General features: G+C 39.5%; 1 protein-coding gene across 5 annotated transcripts in view; it reads right to left on the minus strand.

Moving 5' to 3' along the window:
* Positions 1–27,641, minus strand: part of SLC24A2 (solute carrier family 24 member 2) — a 284,348-nt gene that overhangs the window by 251,072 nt on the left and 5,635 nt on the right. For 4 of the 5 annotated variants that reach the window (XM_063455237.1, XM_063455239.1, XM_063455240.1 and 1 more), the window contains exon 2: positions 17,951–19,027. In XM_063455237.1, the coding sequence (XP_063311307.1) occupies positions 17,951–18,880 (930 nt within the window). In that variant the 5' untranslated portion in view covers positions 18,881–19,027. The remainder of the gene's footprint in view (positions 1–17,950; positions 19,028–27,641) is intronic. The other variant, XM_063455238.1, reaches the window with a different exon arrangement.

Below are 27,641 nucleotides of genomic sequence, written 5' to 3' on the forward strand. Positions count from 1 at the left end.
GGGACCCCTCTAACCTTTAGGTTATTTCACTTTCTGGCATCTTCTTGCTCCGCAAGATGGTGCAAATGCTTCCGCTGTGGCTGTTGCTGTTGCAGGTCGCTTAGGGCCTGTTGATGCTTGCCTATGTCTCGGGTGTTGGTTGTGGATGTGTCTTCGAATGTACGCATGTGTAGTACATTGTAGTTGCCATGGAGCGCTGTGACATCTTTAGTATGTACTTTTGCAGTTCAACCAGTAGTGTCTTCAAGGCCGATTTGGTCACCGGTGCGGAGTCCGGACTTGTCTTTGGTTTGGTTGTGGCGGCAGCGCTGGAGTGGGAGCTGGTAAGTATTCTTCCTCTGCATCTCTGGAAAATTCGTCGGAGAAGTCGGAGCAACCACCATGAGTCGCCGCCATATCGTGCCCACTGGCGCCGCATGCCTGTCTCCACATGTCTCCTATTGTTAGCCCAGGGGTAGGCTTTAGCGTCTTCTTGGTTTTGCATCCCATTTTGCTTGGGGCATCCGGGAGGGTCCCCTCTGTGAGCTGGAGGTGTAATAATTGGGTATTTTCCACTGTTTTCCCCGTTTGAAGTCTCGGAATAGTGCGACTGCTTGCTTTAGTGGTCAGGCTCCCCCCCAAATTTCCTACATTATTAAATTATTGCAAGTGATATTCAGAATGACACATGAATATGACAAAATACATATTTTGGTTGTGGGACCTGTTAATTACAATTCGGGATTTAATAATGCTTAGAGTAACATTAATGCATTGTTGATCAACTACATCTCCAGATTTTTTGTTTATTTTACATATTTTGGAATATGCAGGATTTATGCTTTATTGATACATTGTATTGTATTTCACAAGGCACTAGCAATCAGGAATGTATAGAAAAAATGTACAATGCAACTCTAGAAAACTGATAGAGAAAGTGGTCATATATTATGGCAGGCGTGGCCCAGTATAATATATGCCAACCCCTTAATCTACGTTAGGGGATGTGTAATTTATACTATCTATAGTTTCCTAGGATAAGTGACATAGCCCATACCACACTAGCAATCTCCTTCAGTAAAAATAACATGCCGATTCCACATCAGTCCTTTAATATAAATTACATAGAACCTTTTTAGTAATGCCCACCATCTCCCATACATACAGTGCCCTCCAATCGTATTGGTAACCTTGGTAAACATAAGAAAAGAAGGCGGTGAAAGCTTGTCATTATTGCTTTATTTTATTTATTTATTTTTTTAAAAATACACAAAAGTACTCTGGTCTCATGGATGTAAAACAATTGCAAACACAACCCAGGCTTATAAAAAATAAATTGTATAACACAAGGAGTAAATACAAACGTATTTTTTCACAAGGAACCTAGAAAATAAAAATATAAAGGCTACATCTGCCGAAACGCGTTTGCTGTTTTATGCACTTTATATATCTATTTGGGTTACTAATAGGTGGTAAGTATAACCATTTGTGTTTTTTTCTCACTATCACTCTATTTATAGTACCCAATTTTACATGTTGTATTTACTTGTTTTTACACTCAATAAATTCAATTTGACAACTATTGAGGATCCATCATACAGTTCATTTTTGGTGATCTTGGAAATTGGAACGTATAGCCCTTAGTGGCACCCTACAGCAGATAATACAGAGCCTGGGTCAGCTCTGAGTCATGTGAGTGGAACTCCTATCCTATCCTTTTTATTGTATGCTTTAAACAGTTCACATAATGTTGTGTATTTTTATTTCCTAGGTTCCTTGTGAAAAAATAAGTTTGTATTTGCTCCTTGTGTTATAAGGCTTTTTCTTTACTAGTGTATATATATCTCTTCTTTTTATGTTTCATTAAGTTTTTGGCGAAAGCACGTCATATACTAGTTAACACCTTTTCACTTTTGAAGCTCCTTACACACTTATTTGTTTTTCACTTATTATTAAAATAAATAAATAATATTTTTAAAATAAATGTGTGGCACAATTATTGGCAACCTTTTAGTCAATACTTTGTGCTACCTCCCTTTACCACGATAATAGCTCCGAGTCTTCTCCTATAGCACCTGATGAGGTTGGAGAACACATAGCAAGGGATCTGAGACCATTCCTCCTTACAGAATTTCTCCAGATCCTTCAGATATCCATGAGTGACGGGCTGTCACCACTTCGTATATCCATGAGAGCAGTGTACTTTAGTGTTAAATAATAAAGAGAAAAATTATTATCCTTCTTTGCTCATATTTACCAAGGGAGCCAATATCAGTGGAGGGCACTGTATAAATACAGATTCGCATATTACATGCCAACACTCTCCCCTATATACATATTTGCAGACACTCGTACCCACATTCTCCCATTTATATACATACAGATTGTCACACTCACATTGTCACATATACTGGCTAGCTTGAGTAGCGGTAATGTCACTGCTATAGAATTGGGAAACCCAGGCTCAAATCTTGGCCAGACCACCTGTTGAGTAAGTGATCTTGGGCAAGACACTTAATAATATATATGCTTTGCAATTTTTTTTATTGCAAAATGTATGGATTTGCATCCAGTTCTACATAACAGTACTTCTTTAAGCACTTATTGCAATGTTTTGTCATCTCTGGGAGAAAAAAAAAAGCTTTTTTTGTGTTAAAGAGTTATCCCAAGCATCATGATAACTCCAGCAACATCATTGGGCTGCCTATAGCCAGCCCAGAATAAGACTTCTGGGTTGACTAATGTCAATTGTCTGCATATTTCTAGGCACATATTGTATTTAATCGGTTAGCTGACACTCTCAGCCAAGGAATGGTGAGAGGATCTGCAGCGCTGCACAAGCTGGTGAACAGGTCCAGGGTACGTCTAGCATCTTAACCACTAAAGCAGCCTGTAACCCGGCTGTTATAGAGGAATATCACGATTATATTTATAGCCAAATTTTGGTCAAAACTCATGGATCTCATTTGTTAATGTGTTAATTCTCGCTGCTTAACATTAAGCATTCCCTTGAGTGCTTTGTCTGCCAGGAAACCAACTATGGCCAACAAGTGTACAATTAGCCCAGTGTGCCCAGCAAGTGTTCCCTAGCAACTATATCTGACAATGTATATCAACAGAGCTACATAAACAAACAAGGACATCTATCTGTCATCTATCTCTATCTATCTCTCCCTCCCCCTATCTATCTATCTATCTATCTATCTATCTATCTATATATATATATCTATCTCTCCCTATCTATCTATCAATCTATCTCTCCCTCTCCCTATCTATCTATCTATCTATCTATCTATATATATCTATCTCTCCCTATCTATCTATCAATCTATCTCTCCCTCTCCCTATCTATCTATCTATCTATCTGTCCCATACAAATTGAAATTCATCAGTATAGAACGAGAGTCCCATACAAACTAAAATTCAGCTACAGAGAATGGCAGAGAAATTGACTTTTTAGCAAAGTAAATTTAATAATGAATATATACAAAGTATTTATCAACTGATATTAGTTCAGAATAGCTGTGTTTACAAACTACCTGTCTAACTACATACAGCGTAGTTATGGTTATAGTTGACATAGTTTTATTGGGAACAGTGACAGTTTATTAAACCTTGTTAGTTAACAATCTTCCAAGTTTGATCCCATACCCCCTGTGTAATAATACATGTCAATGTTCTACTAAGCTTATCTGCACAAGGATTTGGTCATATTCTCAGAAATAGAATAACTTTGGCAATTATCTACCATACTTATGTCTACTCTACACTCAGAATGGATCTTCTTTGTAGGTTGCTTTCTGTATCATTAGGTGATGATGGGAGAGATTCCCTAGAGGTGCCGTAAGACGATTGGTACAGTATTATTTGTCAGGCTCATCACTGGTAGCTAACTCATTACTGAAATTGGTTTGTGAGTCAATTTGGGATTTATTTCAAAGGGGACAGAAGGAAGCTTTAGTCAGGGGATTACATTCTAATTAAACTTTCTTTTATCAGCTGACTGCTTGTGAATGCTTAGATTGTATACATTGAGTACAGTTAGATGTATTGTATACACACCCCTACATACTCACCCTTGTTTAAAAAAAAGTTAGCTTTTTTTTTTTTTTAAATAAATGACAAATCAATTGTTTTGTAGGCATGCGATAGCTGGTGTATAATGTCCTTGTAGAGAGAACCCTATATGCCTTCTGTGTTACTAGAAATTCATGGAGACCCCTCAAAGTTTTTTTCTTATGCAGTTTGCCCAACACACTTTAGGATGTCCTAGGAACCCCATACATATTAACCATTATTAAAACTGTACTGAGTGAGCCGATGGGCATGCTCACAGACAGTGAAGCTCTTTCTATGAAAAATGGGCATAAAGTGCAAAAATGATCTGTTTTGTACTGTGTTCTAAAAACATTGGTATTGTCTGTGAATGATTGTGTCTATATGTTATACACAGTCTAAAATGATCAAGTCAACATCTCCATAGCATAGTCTCAGCAGAAATCTGCATGAAGTGAACTTTTTAGGTCCTTGACATTAATATATTTTAACTATTTACATTATTTTGTTTTCCCTCTGTGAACCACACATTCATAGGTCTCTTGCTTCTCATCCATTTATATGAGTCCCACAGATCAGTGTAAGCACTGTGGAACAGTCGGAAGTATTTAAAGGGACACAAAAGGCACACAGACCACTACATCTCATTGAAGTGGTCTGGGTGCAGTGCCCCTGTCTGTTTAACCCTACAATGTAAAACACTGCAGTTTCTGAGAAACTCTAATGTTTACATTGCAGGGTTAAGTCCACTTCTAGTGGCGGTCTTCCAGATAGTCACTAGATGTGCTTCCTGCTATCTAACAGACTTTTACTCCATGAAATGGCGTCTAGCATCTTCAAATTCCCTATAGGAAAGCTTTAATGCACACGTGGCAATCGCTGCACATGCATTATAGGTCCCACAATAGCCATGACTTTACAGGAGGAGGAGACCTAGCCAGCGCCGAGGGAGACTCAGTGTTGAAATTAGGTAATTAAGAGGGTTCTTAACTCTTTACAAGTTGAATAGTTATGGGGTGATTTTTAGAAAAATTAAGGAAAGGCACACTATATGTTTCTATTCCTAATGCTATGGGCCAGACATAAGAAACTCTACATTACAATGTATTAAAAGATAGACTTGTGCATTTGGTTTCAAATGAATTAAGATTTATCAGAAATACTTAACTCTGAATTGTCATATGGATGAATCACAAAACAAACAAAACTGGCAATGGACAAAGGATCTTGTTTGTTTCGTGATTTGACGTTTATCCATTTCACCAAAGATTATTGATGAAAAGAAAGACGATTGGTGGCTAGGGCAGGGCTCGACAAATCCCAGGCACCAGGTCGCCATGGTGACTAAGAATTTTTTCCTGGTGCCTTGGATTTGTCAGCTTGTCCCCTCCTCCTCTCTCTCGCTATCTTTGCCTGCCGGGAGGAAGTGGAGAGAACTGTAACTACTTCCTCCCGGCGCTGAGACCGCGCAGGAGAATGACAAGCTGAGAGGAAAAAAGGTTAGGATGTCTCTAGTCGCAGAGCCACCCGCCCGACCACCCATTCTGCAGAGCCGCCCGCCCATTCTGCAGAGCCGTCCGCACACCTGCTCATTCGGCAGAGCCGCCCACCCGCAGGCATGCACGCCAGCTCGCCCATTCCCCTGTGCTGGTTTAGCGTCAGGAGGAAGTAGTTAAGTTCCTTTCACTTCCTCCCAGCCCACTGGGATACAGAGACAGGAGAGTGGGAGTCTGGATCAGCGGCAGCCCACTCCTATCAGCCGCATTCAGCCCCACTGTAATCTATTCCCAGTCCCACTTTATTTTTTTTCTGTGTGTGTGTGTATATCTGTCATATGTGTATGTCTGTATGTGTATTTGTCTGTGTGTATCTATAAATCTGTGTGTGTGTGTGTATCAAATAAAAAAATACTTTGAGAGTGTGTGAGAGAATGTGTCTGTTAGTGAGTGAGTGTACATGTGTGTTTGTCAGTGTGTGTCAGTCAGTGAGTGTGTGTACATATATAGACTGTATATAGACTATAAGTTCGTTTGAGCAGGATCCTCTTCAACCTATTGTTCCTGTAAGTTTTCTTCTAATTATCCTATTTATAGTTAAATCCCCCCTCTCATTATATTGTAAAGCGCTACAGAATCTGTTGGTGCTATATAAATGGCGATAATAATAATAATAATAATAATTATAATATATCAGTGCATGTACATGTTTAGGTTACCAGCTCCCCTTCGGTCACATGGAAATGGTGGTTTTACTCACCTTTTTCCAACGACGTGCCCGTCTCCCCACGGCGGGCACACTTCCATAGCTGAGATAATCAATCATAATGATCTCAGCCAAGCCAATGCTTTTTCATAGGAAAGTACTGGGAAGCTATTGAACATGCACGGCAAAATGCTGCACCAATCAGCATCTCCTCATAGAGATGCTTTAAATCAATGCATTTCTACGGGGAACGGTCAGCTCCTCCATGCAGAGCGTGGAGATGCTGAATGAAGGTGCTACACATTGTGCAGCACTGAGATAGGAGACTCTTTAGTGTCTAGATAGCAGACACATACAATTCTTACAGGCTATAGCCACAAGGGCCATTACATTGAGCTACAATAGTTCTGGTGATTATAGTGTTCCTTTAAGAATTGTATTTTTGATGTTGACAAAAACTGTCTCCTAACGCTTTTAACTGGCTCCTATTTAAAAAGCAAATTTGTGAAGCTTTGGGTTAGGGGACAGCCACTAAATAGTATTAAAAAAAATGTAATATGTTAAATTTACAGTTGAAGAGAGAAGTAACCAAAAGAGGTAAAAAAAAAAAAATATCTATACAAGATCTACAATATATAAATATATATTTTTTTCCTCCTCATTTTTTTCCTCTACTGGTTACGTCTTCTTACTTCATCTGTGAAACAAATAGTGTGAAAATGCACCAATTTGTGTACCGCGAAACATGTACATATTTATTGTAAGTAACTTTTGCCAAAATGATCACATTTGGATGAAATTCGTCCGAACTGAGACGCCAAATCCAAATTACCCAAAACAAATACAATTTTTTTCTGACAAATAGATTCGGACAAAACAAAGTTTATTTCTCTGTGCAGAAGCCTAGTAAAAGAGACAATTATGCTTGAATTGACTAATTGTAAACTGTCCTTTACAGGAAATATATATATTTTTTTCTTGTTCCGGGTCATGCAACAGACTTCGTTAGGCAAAAGGTAATAGTAAAAAAAAGAAAAGGGCGGGGGGGGGGGGGGGAGGGGGATTTCAAGTTATATTCAGGAGAGTTCATTGTCTGGAAGAAAAATAACAATATTGCAAAATATATTTTGTTTCTGGTGGACCTGTAGCGGCCAACATAAATTACATTTTCACATGATACTGTGCAGACATCGGAAGAAGGCCCAAAATAGCTGCAGTCAACAAATCTTGTATTTCCCTAGTGCAAAAATGTAACTCATTTATCCCTCAGGGAGGATGGCTGACAGCAGAAATCAGGTATATCATATAATGCTTTCCTTTTGCCAGTGTACATATGTGTATTTACAATATAGGTCATGGAGTACAAATTCAACAATTCAAACTAGAGTTGGTTTTACTATACACATGTGACGCGATGAGTTTAACCAGCTATTCGTTAAAAAGTGTATTCATTAGATATTTTAAAAAGAGAAAACGAAAAAAGATTTTGCCATGACAACAGCTGCATCACGTCTACGTAAAAGAAAGCTCCTTTGAGATGAACTGGTGAGAACAGGAACTATATGCTTACACACATTCTTAATTGCCGTGCCTTGATTTTTTTTTCTATTTATAATGTGTCTTATATTTGTTCGGACATATAACTCTATTTAGATGAGTAATATTTCACGTTTCTGTAACCATGAAAACAAATCTAATAAATCTAATACCGCAGCATCTCATTTCTCAGCCTCCTTTCCAAAAATCCAAATTTATGTATATTTAATGGACATATCTGCTTTCTAATCCATACCCATCTAATAGTATGAGATATTCTAGAATGAAATGAACCAGCAATCAATTAGGTGTGTTTTACAAAGCAGTAAGTTTATGATAACAAATGAGTTGAGTTGCCAAAAGAACATATGATTTCATGGTTTCAGAATAACACAGATGTAAAATATATGGTGTGCTGGCTGCTAGTTATAGAGGAGAAATAATTGGAATATTTATTAATTCAGGAACTGTGTATGACAAGGGTGCAATTTTTACTCTAAAATAGATTATTTGCAGAAATGTTTTAACTTAACTGTAATCACCAGAGAAACAAAAACTCTAAACACAACCACTATAGCTACCACCCAATGTGATAGTCATTGTTTGAGTTTGTGCATCTGCATGTGTGTCAGTGTATGTATCTATAGTTGTGTCAGTGTTTGTATCTGTGTATCTGCATGTGTGTCATTCAGTTTGTCTGTGCAAATGCGTGTATGGCAGTGTTTGTATATGTATGTCTGTGCATCTCCATGTGTGTTAGAGTTTGTTTCTTTGTCAGTGTTTGTATCTGTGTTTCTTTGTGTGATTGTATCTGTATGCATGTCAGGATTTGTATCTGTATGCATGTCAGGATTTGTATCTGTGTGCCTGTGCATCCGCCTGTGTGCCAGTGTTTATTTATATGTTAGAATTTGTATCTGTGTGTCTTTATGTGATTTTGTGTGTGCCTGTATCTGTATGCATGTCAGTGTTTGTATCTGTGTGTCTGTACATCTGCATGTGTGTGTCAGTGTGTGTATCTGTATGTGTGACAGTGTTTGTATCTGTATATCTGCATGTAGTCAGTGTGTGTCAATGTATCTGTGCAACTGCATGTGTAGCAGTGTTTGTATGTGCATCTGCATGTGTGTCAGTGTTTGTTTCATTGTTAGTGCTTGTATCTGTGTGTCTTTATGGGATTTTGTGTGTGTCTGTATCTGTATGTATGTCAGTGTTTCTATCTGTGTGTCTGTGCATCCACATGTGTGTCAGTGTGTGTGTGTATCTGTAATATATTTATATATATATATATATATATATTACACATGCTGACACAAATGCAGATGCACATATGCAAACACTGACCCACATACCCACATACATATAGGGACATACAGATACAAATACTGACACACATGTGGATGCACAGACACACAGATAGAAACACTGACATACATACAGATAGACACACACACACTTTTTTTTATATATATATATATATATATATATATATGGCAGAGGAACCCACAGGGGAGCTTGGGGCAGAGGAGAAGCAGGGGGAACCTGTGGCTGAGGATCAGCAGTGGGAGCCTGAGGCAGAGAATAAGTGGGGAGAACTTGGGGCAGAGGAGAAGCAAGGAGAGCATTGGGCAGAGAAAAAGGGGAGATGGGGGAGAGAAAAACGTATAAATTAGAAATAATAGCAACGGTATTAATTAAAAACATTTTGCTAATATAAGGGGTACAATTTATGGAAATGGGCTGCCAATAGGTACACAAGTAAAAAAAAAAAAAAAAGGTTGGGAACCACTGCTCTAGAATGAAAGCTTGTTTGAGCAGGGCTCCCAACACCATCCGATCCTGTGCGTCAAACATCCTGTTGACAATATTTATCTGTTAGTCCACCTATTGTACAGTGCTGTGGAATTTCTTGGCACTTTAAAAATAATAATCATCAACATCATTGCTATCTAGTTTAGACGTATTTAGAATGAGTTATTTAGATGTACAATTTCTGCATTATCTGGGGGCTCAAGGTGTGATGTTTATGTATTTTGCCATGGTGTATATATATATATATATATATCTTGTTTCCTAAAAGTACAGTATTCTCATCTGACTAAAAACATACTGTCTGCCGACAGAGAGACAGAGCTCAAGGCTCTCCAGAGTTATGTGCTCATTCAGGAATCTCAGAGAAGTGGAAAGAGATGGGCAGAAACCCCTAAAGGTAAACTGCCCTAGGGTTCTCCTAGCACCATAACAACTTCATTATGAATGCTCCTGTAATTTGATTTTACTTTTAATTAATGATATTAATTTCTTATGAAGATGTATGTGTATAGAGACAAGTAGAGACAAACAAGTTGTGTAAAGACAAAAAAATCCATATTGTATAATTTTCTAATGATGGCCTATACGCAGCTGTAAAAGGTTTAAAAAAAAAAACACACAAAAACATAAACCACCTGGTTTCTGTGAAACGTTATCACTCTATAAGATGTCAAAATAATACAGTGGATAACACTATGTGCAACACGAAAACCAAGATGTGATTACTGAAATAATTCTCACCGTGAATGTGTCAAGCTGTGACACGTATTAATCTTTGAAAAAAGAAGCTATGTGTCTCCTGCCCTTTTCTATCTATAGTTCTCACTAATTTGTTTGGAAAGCTCAGTGACGACTGAAGTATTTTGGTGCTGGGTAGTAAAAAGTGCAACAGCTTATATCTGAAAATAATGGACGTCAGAAGAGTGAGTAGAGTCATTGTAATACAACTCTTCGCCACCTAAACTCTATAGTGCAGAGGTGTACAATATTGGCCTCTCAACTTTTAAGCCATGAATAGTTTTATGGGACATTCAGTCCAAAACCTGGTGGAGGGCTGTCATCCCTGGCAGCTAATAAAAAAATATTTCCATAATGCTTTAAAAAAGAAAAGTGTAAAAATTGGGGTGAAATAGACTGTTATTACTCCTCATCATTTTTTCTACACTACAGTTTCAGTTTCTCAAAGCCCGTTCTATATTTGACAGATTACAAAACAGGATCACAGCTATAATCAGCACAAGACTGGGACTTAGGGTGATATAATAGATGAACTGTATCAAATTACTAGCAAATAATTAAATCTTGAAGGATTTGGTCAATGGCAGCCATCAAGTGGACCCATGAGTGATTTGAACTTTTGGAAACAGTATTAATATATCATTACAAGTTATTGTGAATTGCAATTCACAGGGTTATTTATTACTGTGAGGACTAAAAGTGAATTCAAAGAGAATTTAAAATTTAAAGGGACACTTTAGTCACTAGAACAACTTCAGCTTAGTGTAGTTGTTCTGGTGTCTACTGCCTGTCCCTTCAAGCTTTTTAATGTAAACACTGCCATTTCAGAGTAAAGGCACTGTTTACATTATTCCTTAGGGACACCTCCAGTGGCAGTCTCTCAGACAGCTCTGCATGGAGACTTTACCCATAGAGATTAATTGATTCAATGCATCTCTATGAGGAGATGCTGATTAGCCAGTGCAGCATTTGGCTCCACCCACACCCATAGTAAAGAATTGGATTGGTTGAGATCGTCAATCCTGAGGATCTCAGCCAAGGGGGCAGATCGGGGCGGAGCCTGTCCGAGCGTACCCGCGCCACCTAGATGGTGATTTTAATACCACATGGTCAGGAATATACATTAATATTCCTGATTCTATCGTGTCCCTTTAAGGCCACGGCAGCCAAAACATAGGTTAGAGTTTTTTTCCAGTTTGGCTATTTTGATCTTAAATTTGAAATTCACAATCAGTGAATCCCCATTCACGAAACTGTCTTAAAACAGGTATGTGTCAGGGTACTCACCTGTGAGACAGACGGCCAGACGTGGTCGCTCCTGGAATTCCCAACAGGGGACTTGAACCGGGGTACTTATCTATCCCAGTCCTGCTCTCTACCTCTGAGCCACAGCAGCTTTACCAGAGACTTCTGATTCCGGTCTTGTTCACCCTGGCTTGGCTACTACACCGGGGGCTGCACCTTGACTTGTCTGCTTCTCACCTGACTCTGATCTTCATCAGCAGGGTATTTAAACCCAGCCTCGCCCTGCACTCATTGTCAAGTCTTTGATCTTTGTTCCTGTGTCGTACCAGTGTTCCTGTTTATTCTGCTTCGTGTATTTGACCTCGGCTTGTGACTACGTTTATTCTACCTCTGGCATCCTTTGACCTCGGCTATCCCTCGACTATCCTGCTGGTTCTGTCCTTGCCTGTCCTGCGAATTTGGTACTGCATCCTGCACAGCCCCCGTGCACAGACCCACAGGCCAGGTGAATTCTTACCTGACCACCTCGGCCTGTGGCTATCTGCAAGGGTGAGCGTCATATCTGCGCTACAGACTCCCAACTCAGGTAAGACCCAGACAAAAGACTTGACCAATATGGAGTCTGCAGAAATGTGCTCACCCTCACTCCAGCAAGTGTCCAGCCTGGCCCAGATTGTTTCGGAGTTGCAGCAGGAACTTTTATCTCTTAAAGGCGCAGTACATCCAGCTCCGGAACCCTTTGTCATCATGCCCGACAGATTTGATGGTAACTACACGTCCTTCCAGTCATTCAGGATGGATTGCGAGGTATTGTTCTCTTTAAAGCCTCGAACTTACGCCACGGATTTCATCAGGGTCAGAGCGGCTATCAACCTGTTGTCTGGACGCATTAAAGCTTGGTCTTACCAAATGTTGCAGAGGAAGAGTCCTGTCCTTGTCAGCTGGGAGTCCTTTCTTATTGCTTTGGACTCACAGTGCAGGATCACTAAGTCCAAGCCAGCTCCAACTACTAAAAAATCGCGGAGTCTACGTCACCACACCCCAGTGATACCCTCTTATGATCCAGTTCCCAGGAGAACTCCAGAGGTATCCTGTGTTCAACTTGATCCTGAGGAACCTATGCAAATTGGACGTGTCCACTGCAAAGTCACACCGGGAGAGAGGGACCGAAGGAGAAGCCATGGTCTGTGTTTTTACTGCGGAGAAGGTGGACACTTCATCACGCTTTGTCCTGTTCGCCCTCCTAGACCTCCTGCTCCAGAGTCGTCTGCCTTTACTACCAAAGTTGCTTCCTGTATTACCACCACTACTTCCTGCCCACTTGAAAAGGATTTACCTAAGGATTGTGTCATTGCTTCTAATGGCACTACGGTCTGTAAAAAAGACCTGGAAGTGTTCGAAAAAGCACTGCTAGCTGCGAGCACTGTCCCTCCCGAGGTTGTGGAAGTTTTTGTCACCCCTACCCGGAACCTAGACCGATCGTCAGCTGTACCAGAAGCTGGTACTGGGAAATCCCGAGCTAATCAGGGATCCCATACTGAGGACTTTCACTATGGGGACTCGACGGATTCTGAGAGTGACTCTGGAGAGACGGATTATTTCAATGAGGAGCCTACCTACGCCCAGAGGTCGTTTTTGAAGGGGGAGGTACTGTCAGGGTACTCACCTGTGAGACAGACGGCCAGACGTGGTCGCTCCTGGAATTCCCAACAGGGGACTTGAACCGGGGTACTTATCTATCCCAGTCCTGCTCTCTACCTCTGAGCCACAGCAGCTTTACCAGAGACTTCTGATTCCGGTCTTGTTCACCCTGGCTTGGCTACTACACCGGGGGCTGCACCTTGACTTGTCTGCTTCTCACCTGACTCTGATCTTCATCAGCAGGGTATTTAAACCCAGCCTCGCCCTGCACTCATTGTCAAGTCTTTGATCTTTGTTCCTGTGTCGTACCAGTGTTCCTGTTTATTCTGCTTCGTGTATTTGACCTCGGCTTGTGACTACGTTTATTCTACCTCTGGCATCCTTTGACCTCGGCTATCCCTCGACTATCCTGCTGGTTCTGTCCTTGCCTGTCCTGCGAATTTGGTACTGCATCCTGCACAGCCCCCGTGCACAGACCCACAGGCCAGGTGAATTCTTACCTGACCACCTCGGCCTGTGGCTATCTGCAAGGGTGAGCGTCATATCTGCGCTACAGACTCCCAACTCAGGTAAGACCCTGACAGTATGTTTCTTTCCAAGCCAGTTTTGTAAATGCTGAGTCATTGATTTGCTGACAGTGTGACCGCTCTCAGCCAATCTGAAATTTCAGAAGCCAGATGCTGCCTGGGGGGGGGGGGGGAGCGGAGATCGCTGCTGGAGGCAACTTTGGGGTTCAACCGTTCTCGAAGGTTCTAGAGCTAAGAGTGCCTGTGGGGGTCTCCTAGCACCATAATAACTTAATTTAGATGAAGTTGTTTTGGAGTCTGGAGTGTCCCTTTAACTCTTTTGCCTAATTTGCCTTTAATCCTAAAAATCTCTTACTTGTAAACTTGTTCAAACCATCTAAAATCCCCTAAATTGTTTGCATGGAATACATCACTGTAACTAACATCATTACAGTATTGGGTACATCAGTACACCCAGCACTGGAATGATGCACACCACTATAAATGGTACAATAATGAAACTGTTTATTTCAACAGAGAAACATTTATAGCATTGCTTTAATCTGCAGTAACATTTTTAACCTCTTAAAGAGCTCCTCCAAATAATAATCACAGTTTTTTGGTTATAATATCCTTTGCTATAACCATTTCAAAACACTGAAGTGGTCACGGTGCTACTAAAGTGGTCATAACAAAACATTAAGGATTTTTGAATTAACTACCCATTTAAATCATGCACAGCTTCACATATTTGACAAAACTAAATAAGGAGGGCAGACCAGGCTTTCGTAAAGTTATCAGTTAGTAAATTACAATGACTGTAACTAAATGTTTGTTTCTTAAGGGTTAAATATGGATTGGCTACTGAATCTAATCAGTTCCCACGAAAAAAGTAGATATCTTCTAATAATTAATGGCTTAGTTATTTTAGCATATAACCACCATTACCAACATTTATTAAATTTTCTGGATTTGCAAAATAGTGATAATTATTATTGTCAGACAGCTGTCAAGGTATTGGTATTTTGTGCTGAGCATACGTGTGCCTATTTGTATGTGCCTATTTGTATGAATTGTGTATGCGAGACCCGCTTCAGTCTGGTTTCCGCGCTAAGCACTCTGTGGAAACGGCACTCACCAAAGTATCCAATGATCTACTCGCTGCAAAATCTCGTGGTCACTACTCTATCCTAATTCTCCTTGACCTTTCTGCGGCTTTTGACACTGTTGATCAGCAACAGCTTCTTCTCATCCCCCGCAATATCGGTCTACAAGATATTGCTCTCTCCTGGTGCTCCTCCTACCTCTCCCAGCTCTCTTTCAGTGTTTCTTTCTCTGGCTCTGCTTCTTCTCCCCAACTTCTCTCTGTTGGTGTCCCCCAAGGTTCAGTCCTTGGTCCCCTACTGTTCTCCATCTATACTGCCTCCCTTGGTAAACTAATTAGCTCCTTTGGCTTCCAATGTCATTTCTATGCAGATGACACGCAAATCTACATGTCCTCTCCTGATCTCTCCCTGTCCCTCTTGACTAGTGTCTCTGACTGCCTCTCTGCTATTTCTAACTGGATGGCTGCCTACTTCCTTAAATTAAACTTGACCAAAACTGAAATTCTGGTCTTTCCTCCCTCAAGTGTTGCTACTCTTGTGTCTGTCTCCCTCCAAGTCAACGGTGCTACCATCAGCTCCCCCATGCAGGCTCGCTGCCTAGGTGTTCTCTTTGACTCCGACCTCTCATGTTCAATCTATCGCCGAATCCTGTAATTTCCATCTCAAAAACATAGCGCGCATCCGCCCCTACTTAACGCCAAATGCGACTAAGGTGTTGGTCCATTCCACTGTCCTTTATCGCCTTGACTACTGTAATCCACTTCTCAGTGGTCTTACGTGCTCCCAACTTGCGCCGTTGCAGTCCATAATGAATGCGGCAGCAAGGCTCATCTTCCTGTCCGCCCGCACCTCCCATGCCTCATCCTTCTGTCAGTCCCTACATTGGCTTTCTATAAAATATAGAGCTCAATTTAAAATTCTGGTTCTTGCTTTGAAATTGCTACATAATGCTGCTCCCACCTATCTATCCTCCGTTATACACAAGTATGTCCCATCTAGGCCCTTACGATCTGCTGATCTGCTCGAGGGCTGCACCATTCCTGTGAAACTCGCTTCCCTCCTCCATTAGATGCTCACCCAGTCTCCACTCCTTCAAAAAATCGTTAAAAACCTACTTCTTCATAAAGCGTATCAATTAAAACTGTTAATAGCTCCTGACTGACTCCTCTTCTGCAACTGTCACTACTATCCTTACATTTTTGTGTCATTTTACCCCACTCCCTCTAGCATGTAAGCGCATCTAGCAGGGCCCTCAACCCCTCTGTTCCTGTGTGTCCAACTTGTCTGTTTACAACTACATGTCTGTTCGTCCACCCATTGTAAAGCGCTGCAGAATTTGATGGCGCTATGTAAATAACATCATAATAATAATAATAATAATACACACATGCATGTAACACAATCTAAATGGCATAAATAAATACTGCTGGCTGTTTACTGAATTTACAGTCATACATTATTATTTATGATTATAAAGGAGTTCTCCTGGTTTGTTAAGAATTTTAGTGTCCACTAATAATCTTCTCCGTATGGCCAAAACCACCACAAAAAGTTTGAGATCTCCTTGTCAGTGGACAGTCTATTGATTGAAACATCTGTCACTTGATACTACTTGTCTTCAAAAATAATCCCCTGTGTCCCAGCAAATTAAGTCTATCATCTAACATTTCAAGAGCAGAACCAACATTATCCTTCATTTTGTGTAATGTTTCTTTGTATGTTGGCTGAAAACCAGTGCAGTAACATTTAATGTGTTATTACTCAATAAATTAAAAATAACAGCCCTGACCTTCATCAGTTATATATACTGTCTAAGTGAAATAATACGCCTTGGGTTGTCCCCTCTCACAAAACAGTAAGATGCATTAAACTGACTATCAAACGATGAGACGGTGACCCATCTTCCAACAGTTGCTGTAGGGCTTCACCTCCATCTTGGTCGAGGTTTTCCAGATAGTGTTCCCCTTATACATTGCCAAATTTTCAAAAGACTTTTATTTCCCAAATTCAACAGAGTGGCACTGTTTCAAAACTCCTGGGTTTCAACACTTCAAACTAATATTTTAAACACTCCAAGCTAAAATAACATTTTGCATCATTTGGATTTGTTTAGGTCGGAGTGTCAAATGCTGTATAAACAAAATGCTATTTCAAATGGTCTTAATCAAAAAATTGCCACTGCTCCAATTTTAATGCAGTCATGGGATTTGTCCAAATACTAGTCGAGCAGAGATTTAAAATCACATGGGTATTTGTTAAAACATATTACAGCAATGTAAGTCTATGCCACACATGAATATGTCTCTCCCTTCCAATATCAGATGGGGTTCTGTGTACAAAAGGGGAAGTATTAGCTTAAAATGCTGATGTGGTAGCACCACCTACAGCTGACTTTACTACATTATAAAATAATTAATAATTCACACTGAAGCAGATTTTCCAGCAAAATGTTGATAATATACTAGGTCTATGTCAATACTGTATAAGAAAATTAAATATGGTACAAAAATGCATCACTGTTTCAGTACATAATGTTTTTAATTGCTTATCATTTATTCCACTAAACTAAATATTAAGCTTGCAAACAAAATAATTATCTTGCAATGCACAATTATATTTAATTTGGAAGGGAGGCAGGTTATTATAACCGTTGAAATGATCCAGGGCAGAAAAGAGATTTTGAATTACATGTATGTGCCAGATGCTATAAAATGTCAGGTATCTATCTCTGCTCTATATGCCCTTGTATTGACCTTGACATTTTGTAGCGCATGTTATCCAAATTAATGATTATACTGCCCACCATCCATAGGTTATGCATCTTATTATAACATGAACCTCGGGGCACTCAGATAATTAACCCCAATCATACAAAATAATTTTAAAAAATCTAGAGTGATTTTCTTCCCTATTATACATATATTTCCAAGAAAATGAGGTAAGTCTGTAAATAATTATAGGTTTTTAATGGCTACGGGTCAGTGCATTAATATCATAAGCTGGTAATGTTTCTCTCACTGGCAATTCTGTTTTTTTTTACATATCCAGTTGGTTGTATAACTACAGATTGTGTAGTAGATCGTCTGAGAACAAGCATATTGATATAGATACATTAAAACACAAACCAACCTGTCTATCAGAATTGGCTGATGATACCTTAACAACTTTGTTTCTGTTCAGTTTTCTTTTCACCCAACTTTCCACTTGAACATTGAACTTCATAAAGGTGACATATGTTAGATACGCCATTAACAGCATGAGGCTTTCCCACCACTGAATCCAATTGTCCAGAAAAAAGCAGATGAGCATTATCAAGCCCAAGATATAAAATGACACGTCCCGAAAGAGTGGCCACCATGTTAGGTTTAATACCTCTTTGGAAAACAAAGCACACATGCCAATGACAAATAAGATATTGAATACTGCAGATCCAACAATTGTCCCGATTCCAACATTACTATGAGATATAAATACTCCGATTAATGAGGTAAACAGTTCTGGGGCAGAACCACCAGCTGCCATAAAGGTAGCCCCAGCAACATCATCAGAAATGACCAATTTTTCTGTGATAACTGTCAAAGAAGGAACAAAGAATTCATCGCAGACCACCGCTAATGCTATGAACATGTAAATCATTCCAAATATATGTAGAATCACTGCACCTCTCTTTCTGTCTTCCAGAGAAAAAATATCTTCAGGGTATTCACCCTTGGAAACACTTTTATTGTTCTTACTTTTGTTATTTACGGAATTAGTGGAACCTGGAGTATCATTCTGGTTTTGGTCTGTAATGTCCATTAGAGTTCTTTGATACCTGTGCAGAAGGGATTGGCTATCTGTAGCACTGATCATGTCATTGCTAGAAGATTCTGTCTTTAAAAAGGCACTAACTGCAATAGACAACATGCTGATGGCTGTTATGCTTATGAAAAGACTAAGGATGCGAATAAGTCTCAGTTTCTTAAGAACAAGTGCATGCTTCTGTCCATGTGTGAAATTTTTTTTCCTTAAGCAGCAACTTTCAAGGATGTCCCCATCACTGGTTTTATGAAGACCCATTTTGTGATCTTCAAGGAGAACGATCAGTAGACATATAAAGAAGTCACACCAAATGTACCAGCATAATTTGTCTTATTGCTGCTTGTTTTTAAAAGTTCTTTAAGAAATGAACATTCGTAGTCTTGCTTAGAGCGTTCTTCATTAATGCTTTAAAAAAAAATAAAGAAAGAAGTGTCAATAATCAGTGGGTAAGGTGATTGATAGAATATGCAATAACATTTCATTATCATTTTAAGAATACATGTTCATAAATATTTGAATAACGGCACAAGTTTTAATGCTTTGGTCCTGTACCTCAGCAAACCTTGTTCGAAATGAAACAGTGATTAATTGGAAACCATCACATCACAACAAAGGTTCATACCTTTTTTCAAACAGTTTTGTAAACGAGATGTTAGTGATAGGCTGAGAGTGATAGTCTAATAGTGATAGGCTCTCAGTCTATCAGCAGCATCCAGCTTCTCCAAGATGTTCTCATGGAAGCCTCGGACATCGCTACCAACCAGGTGGCGGTCTTCACAACTTTGTGATTGTACAGATTATAAACAATTTCATCTCTGAAGATAATATGGCACCTAGGACCTTTTGCCACCTAAACAATGTAATTGAGATGAAGTTGTTTTGGTGCCTAGAGTGTTTCTTGTCAATAGTATTGGTAGGCATCTTGTGGCACACCTTATTTACAGTATTAATTGACACCTTATTGATTACATTCTGGAAGGTATTGATCTGTTCAACAGTTTAAAAAATAGGTTTTGAAGCAACTGGAAGTATTTTTCACGCTCCCTCTACAGTTATGATTATCTAAGTTGTTATATATTTTTGGGCTCAAAAAAATAGTTTTTACCCAATAAATGTACCACACAGTTGATTTTGACATACCTAATATTTTGCAGTATCTCCGATCTGTGTGTTCTTTCCAATGCCTATTTTACTGTCATGGAAATATATTTGCTTTGCTTTGTGTCAAGAGATAACAACAATAGCTTCCAAATACAAGCTCCGTGCCTGGAGTAATTTCTAGAACTTTATTCTAGAAAATATAGACATCTGGTGTGTAAACTTTACAAACAAACGTTTTTGGTCAAGAAAAGGCTGACCGGCCAACTGTCCAATAACTTTGTTGTAAGGACTACATATGTAATAGGTTGTAATTTATTAAAAAAAAAAAAAAAAGGAAAAAAGTTCATAGTTAATGGATGTAAATACACAGATATAAAGCTGGCAATCTGCATTCGGACTGTGTTGTTTTATTTCAGATCCAGTGTGCTAGGACATAGAGCCAATTTGCTCTACTTATAACTTCTTACTTATAACACACACCACATATAAGAAATGAATAGCCTAATTGCATATAAGATTCTTTTCAAATATATTAATAAAAATGACTAGTTAAAAGGACTAGTGGAACATAGGGCAAAGGTAAAATTGAGAGGTTGGGGGGAAACACAACTGAATAAGATGGGAGAAAAAAGTAAGGAGAGAGAGTCATAAGAGGGATGATAAGGAATCAAGTAAGGGGTGACTGAGAGACAAACGAGGGGGATGTTGGGGAGAGGTATAGGTGGGTGAGATAAAAACACAATTGGTACACATCACACGATGAAGCAAGATAGTCGCTGGGGTAAAAAAAAAGAAAAAGGAGCGAGAGAGAGAGTCAACAAAAAAACACAAGCTGCATTCAAAGACACTGACACTTTGCACAAATACACCTCTGCATTTACACAACCATATGGAAACTCAGTATAACTAAACTCCTACAATTGTCTGAAATACAGTACCCTCCTGCATTCAAACACATATTCTCCACACTAAAATACACTAGCATTCACACACCAATATTGCTCTACAATCACACACATACTCTCCTCACAAATACACCACCAGCACTTAAAAAAGGCACCACTTACGCACAATGATCCCCTGCATTTACAGATAATCAAAATAAATACATTCCTGCATTCACACACTAACATTCCATACAAATACACCCCTGCTTTTACACACCTGTTCTGCCTGTCACACACACATACACACAGAATAATAATATGAAATTACATACAAATATGACACTGCACTGCTTTAAAATACATTTTCACTACACTCAAATGCACACATGCAGTCCCACATCCTGTATCAGAATTATCCCTACAACTGACACTGCAAACATACACACATATATACAGTGAGGGGAAAACGTATATGTGATCCCCTGCTGATTTTGAACATTTGTCCACAGACAGAAATTATCAGTTTATACTTTTAATGGTAGGAGTATTTTAACAGTGAAAGACAGAATGACAAAAAAAAAAATCCAGAAAAACACATGTCAAAAAAGTTATAGATGGATTTGCATGTCAATGAGTGAAATAAGTATTTGACCCCTTCGACTTAGTACTTGGTGGCAAAACCCTTGTTGGCAATCACAAAGGTCAGACGTTTCTTGTAGTTGGCCACCAGGTTTGCACACACCTAATGGAGGATTTTGTCTCACTCCTCTTTGCTGATCCTATCCAAGTAATTAAGGTTTCGAGGCTGACATTTGGCAACTAGAACCTTCAGGTCCCTCCACAGATTTTCTATGGGATTAAGGTCTGGAGACTGGCTAGGCCACTCCAGGACCTTAATATGCTTTTCTTGAGCCACTCCTTTGTTGCCTTGGCTGTGTGTTTTGGGTCATTGGCATGCAGGAATACCCATCAACGACCCATTTTCAATGCCCTGGTTGAGGGAAGAAGGTTCTATTGTCTATTGTCTCTTTGATGCTGTGAAACAAAAACAAACCAAAGCATAATGTTTCCACCTCCATGCTTGACGGTGGGGATGGTGTTCTTAGGGTCATAGGCAACATTCCTCCTCCTCCAAACATGGCGAGTTGAGTTGATGCCAAAGAGCTTGATTTTGGTCTCCTCTGACCACAACACTTTCACCCATTTCTCCTCTGAATCATTCAGAAGTTCATTGGCAAACTTCAGATTGGCCTGTGCATGTGTTTCTTGAGCAGGGGAACCTTTCGGGCGCTGCAGGATTTCAGTCCTTCATGGTGTAGTTTTTACCAATTGTTTTCTTGGTGACTATGGTCCCAACTGCCTTGAGATCATTAACAAGATCCTCCCATGTAGTTCTGGGCTGATTCCTCACCGTTCTCATGATCATTGAAACTCCAAGAGTTGGGATCTTGCATGGAGCACCAGACCGAGGGAGACTGACCGTTATTATGTGTTTCTTCTATTTGTGAATAATCGCACCCACTGTTGTCACCTTCTCACCAAGCTGCATGGCGAAGGTGTTGTAGCCCATTCCAGCCTAGTGTAGGTCTACAATCTTGTCCCTGGCATCCTTGGACAACTCTTTGGTCTTGGCCATGGTGGAGAGTTTGGAATATGATTGATTGCTTCTGTGGACAGTTGTCTTTTATATAAGTTATGAGCTTTAAGAGAGTGCTCCTAATCTCAGCTTGTTTCCTGTATAAAAGACACCTGGGAGCCAGAAATCTTGCTGCTTGATAGGGGATCAAATACGTATTTCACTCATTGACATGCAAATCAATTTATAACTTTTTTGACATGCGTTTTTCTGGATTTTTTTTGTTTTTGTTATTCTATCTCTCACTGTTAAAATACACCTACCATTAAAATTATAGACTGATCATTTCTTGTGATCATTTCTTGCCAGTGGACAAACATTCAAAATCAGCATGGGATCAAATACTTTTTTCCCTCATTGTATTCACAGCGGCACTATATACAAAAAAAACACATGCATCCAAATGAGCAATGCACAAGTACATTCATTGTGATTTTGGGCACTGTAAAATAATGAACATGCATTCATACACAGGTCTACACATTATACACAAGCGCAGGAATACACAGTGTTATATGAAAGGTATAGTTAACATTCACTAAATACATGTATATTGACCTTCAAAAGGACCAAATTTTGCCCTGGGGAGATTGTGAAAGATAGGGGTATGTACATTTTTTCGCAATGGGCAGCCAGTGATAGGATGAGGAAAAGACAGAGGGGGTAGTGTGAAAGGCACCTTGGTATGCTATTTTTGTGGTTAACAGGAACTGTCTCTGACCTGGAATTCAAAACATTGAGTAAAACATTAAAAATCACCTATTTTCGCCGAACGTATTTTCTATCATATTATTAAAAAGGTAGTACATTTCATCATAATCCAGTTTACACAAAGAAAAGTCAAAGCAAATGTTGCTAATGAAGAGGAGAATTAGAAATACTGTTTAAATGTCACATTCAGATATTTATAGGGCAGTTAAAGGATACTTTAGGGCTGACTCAGTTCATCACTGTAATTACAACATAACCTAGTGTAAATTATAGGTTACATAAACTATTTTTGTCCCCACTAGTGATATAGATGAGTTTTATTTAGGCATCAATCTTGCATTTTTTTCCACCACACTAATATATTTTATTTTATAAAGTAAATGTAGCACAATGTGAATAGTGTATATATGTTGGTGGTTTTATGAGTGAGTGTGTCTGTATATATATATATATATATATATATATATATATATATATATACACACACATATCACAGCATACACACAGACACACACACAGAGACACACACACATACACAGAGACACACACACACAGAGACACACTGTCATTCTGGAATTCTAACACATAGCAAACAATACTACAGTAGTAAAACTGACATTCACATAGAGATCAGAGCACAGAGAATAGAGAACATTCTGGGGCTTGTTTAGTCAACAGCATCCATGCCGTGCCTTCAATGTGACTAAAATATCAAAGAATAAAGTATGAAGATAACTAATGCATAGAGGAATATGAACATTTTACAAATAAGTGCCAGTTGAGGAATTCATTATTACTTATATTATTGAAGATTCTAGAACACAGCCTGTAATTGCTTATCTTTGTATAAGAATGTTGCAATTTAGCCAAAATGATGGAAAACCGTATGAAGTAGTAAATGAATTATTTATGTAAAAAGCGATGTGATTACGTCAAAACACACCATTTAAATACAATGCTTGCATGCAGATGTCAGTTTAAATCAGTGATACCTTACTTGATATTACCAAGATAAACTCACAGGGTTACTCATAAAGGTCCAAATCTTGTCCACATTGTCAAAATACAAACAAAACGAACAAATTTTAACTGGATTAGCAAGTCTATTATTTACTAAAGGCAGGTCCGAATAAAATTTGGTCATTTAAACCCAATGAGCACCATCTGGCGTCTGATTTAAAACTAATAATTTGCATAAGTATCAAACACCAAATTTCAATATGATTCACTAAACAATACATTTGAAGGTGAATGCACAAAATACATTCACCTGCATTGTGCACCTAAATCTATTTAAATTTGTACAATTTGCCTGCTGGCAGAGCTTGCAGCGAGCAGGTAAATAGTTAAAAATCCTAGACCAGGGGTGCTCAAAAGGTAGATCCCCAGATGTGTTAAAACTACAGCTTCCGTGGGGTCGGGGCCAAGCCTTAATGCAGAGAAAACGTGTTGAGACCAAACTCCTGAGAGAATTTGGGGAGCTAGCCCCAGCTACTCGGCAAACACACTCTCTGTAAGGTTCTATCTAAGTCGGGGCACTGGGTGGATCCTTCTGACACCTGTTTCATGTTTGTACCCAGCCTGCGACGCAAACTACTCTGGTGCGGCCTACTGTGGACTGAGCCAGGGAGAGGCGGCCGCTCTCCTTACTTGCAGACTCTCACTGCTTCTACAGCACTCTTATCCCCCTCCTTTGGACCGGCGGGGGTTATCCCGGTCGCCACTGGACAACTGGTGCTGTCTATCCTCACCGAATCCTAAGTCATGTGCAGCAAGCTAGAGGCGCTTCTCCCACACTGAGCAACCAAGATGGCGGCTGCACTTCCACCAATCGAGTCGGCCTAAGGCCCTATCACGACACCATTAAAACTACTCTGCAGCGCCTAGATGAAATCTTCCAAAGATTCTGGGAGAGAATACAAGAGCGCAAACAGGCAACCTAGATTGAGCACCAGGAACACTCGGAGACACTACCGAAAACATATCTACCTATGCCAGGTGACCGGAGAAGCAAGCGGCAGGGAGTGAGAGTGCCCCCGTTGGGTGCAGCATCCGTATGCTCATCTACTCTCCCTCTCATTAGCCCACACGGGCTGAAGGCCTTAAGTATCTTGACCCAGACGCATCGCCCACAACAGCGGAGATCCGCACGCCGCAAGCAGCAACCAACCATCAGGCCCTCTCAGGAAAAACTTGGGCTCAGGGAGTTACCTAATTTGTGGTCCAGAGATGCCGGCCTACACATCAGCCTGGGGCTGGAGGGATGCCCTTCTGCAGCCTTCCATTACCCACCTACAGTCTCTAGCAGCCTCCCAATATTGGGAATCTGATTATGTAAATTTATGCAAATGTGTTGTCTTAGGTCTCTAGTGCCCACTCAAATGTTTTTTATTTCCTTCCGACATGTTGTCTTGTATAATTTTTGTTAAACATATAAAGATTAGAGTGCTTTCTTGACAAGAGTCCCAGTTCCAGTGGACAATTTTTCCTCTAACTGAGCGTGCAACCTAAGGCTGTAGCTTGTTATGTTTCTCTCTCTCTCTCGTTAACTTCTATAAGGATCAGCCTTGGTTCTCAAGCTTACTGTCATTATATTATTATTAACTTAAAATGCAGATATTCCAAATGCCATGTTCTTGTTTACTCATACATGTTATCTAAAATGCTTACTAACGCTGTTTTGGCATGGTAAGCTTACTTGTAACCTCAGGCACAACAAAAATAAAGATTTTTTTTTTTAAACTACAGCTTCTATGATGCTTTGTCATTCTAAAGGCCTGCAAAGGCACGTAAAGCATCATGATGGTTGTAGTTCTACATCATCTGGGGATCTACCAATTGGCCAACCCCTGTCCTAGACTTTGTGAAAGCGGCTGTCACTCCATAAATGTATTTGAGTATTTAATAAAGTCACAGATACAATACTATGGAGTCTTGCAGAATTATCCAGACATTAGTGTTGTACTCTTGTGCATGAACGAGAGTCCAGCACTGATGTGGGAAACTGGTGGATGAATTGCCTGGAGCTGAAGATCGGAGATAGTGGCACTCACATGGTAAGTATAACTCACCTCTGCTGAACCTTGCCCTGGGCCACCATACCCCAAATTGTTATGTCACTACATGGAGTCTTTGAAAAATGTGCAAAGACCTGGAAGGAGACAGAACAATTTGTGGTAGCCAGAAATATATATATATATATATATATATACACAGTGTGCATTGTGCAGTCATAGTCTGTTCAAATTAATTCTGGACACTTCCTGTATGTAGGCTTATGAGGCAAGAGGAAAATAATATAACAGAAATGTTGTATTTTATAGTGTATAAATCAAATGCATCACATTATTAATGCAATTATGCTAGATCTACTTTGTACTTGCTGACAGTCAATGCGGACTTGGCAGATTATTTTCTCTTGGCACCTGTTTCCTTTGGCTTATTGTGTATTGCGGGCAATTTTACTGCAGTAAGTTCTTATGATCACCATTATTGGTTTGCCTCTGCCATCACTAACCAGTAGTCATCACTAAGTAAAAACAGAAAAATGAGTAAGCGCTGGATAACACAGGAGGCAGCAACTCTATAAGGGAATCCCTCAAAGACCCTTAAAAGTAACTCTTTCAAATGTGAGTTTGCATTCAAGAGTTTTATCCATTTTATTCCCTCTAATTTTTAACAATACTACACTATCTGGCTTCCTTTATATACCCTTTGTCTCTTACATATGAGTGGATTCATAAGGAAGAACCAAACAAGGATAACTATTGCGGACTGAACATTGCTGTACCAGACGACCACATCAGATCGATTTAGATAAGACTTTCTATTTTTATTTTTATATTCGGACTGTCTGTTCATTATTTTATTTATTTTTTATTAGGCACAGCTCTTATTTCTATTTGTTAGTCATCACTAACTAGTAGTCATCACTAACCAGTAGTCATCACTAACCAGTAGTCATCACTAACCAGTAGTCATCACTAACCAGTAGTCTGGCGCAGTAGATAATATTTACTGCAGATCACAAAAATCACAAACTAAGTTTTCATGTCAAGTCATAATAAACTAATAAAGATGCACAAAAGATTTGTATAAAGATGCAATAAAGATGCATAAAAGATTTTCCGCGGAGTCCAGACACTATACCCAATCTATTTGCCAATATCCTAAAGTCAGCTTGTCACTGAGTTTAGGATATTGGCAAATAGATTGGGTATAGTGTCTGGACTCCGCGGACCTATTTGAGGAACAGCCTCACCCCGGACTGTCCAGAATATCTTCACTGATATTGACAAATTCAGTGTATGACTAGACCCCCTTGTCTCCTTGTTTTTTCACTGGAACTGATTCTTTCAGTGTTTTATTTTACCAATTTTGGTTATACAATTTTGGTTATATCTTGTGTCTACTTAACCCCTCCCCCTCCGGTTTTCTCCCTTCCTTACCCCCTGAGTATACGCCTCTTAGTCCTTATGTCAGCCACTCTGGCTGCTAGCCGTTAGTCAGCCAGGACATACTGGATCTAAGGACTAGGGACAGTGTTCCTTAGGAACGTTTTTTGTGACCCATTAAAGTATTGGTTTTTAAAACTTTGTATTTCTAGATTATACTACACTCTGACGACTGTGACACTCTAGGTTAGAAACGTCTTTTTCTGATACAAATATTGAGCATTGGGCTT

This window comes from Pelobates fuscus, chromosome 5, assembly GCF_036172605.1.
Source record: "Pelobates fuscus isolate aPelFus1 chromosome 5, aPelFus1.pri, whole genome shotgun sequence".
Lineage (NCBI taxonomy): Eukaryota > Metazoa > Chordata > Amphibia > Anura > Pelobatidae > Pelobates > Pelobates fuscus.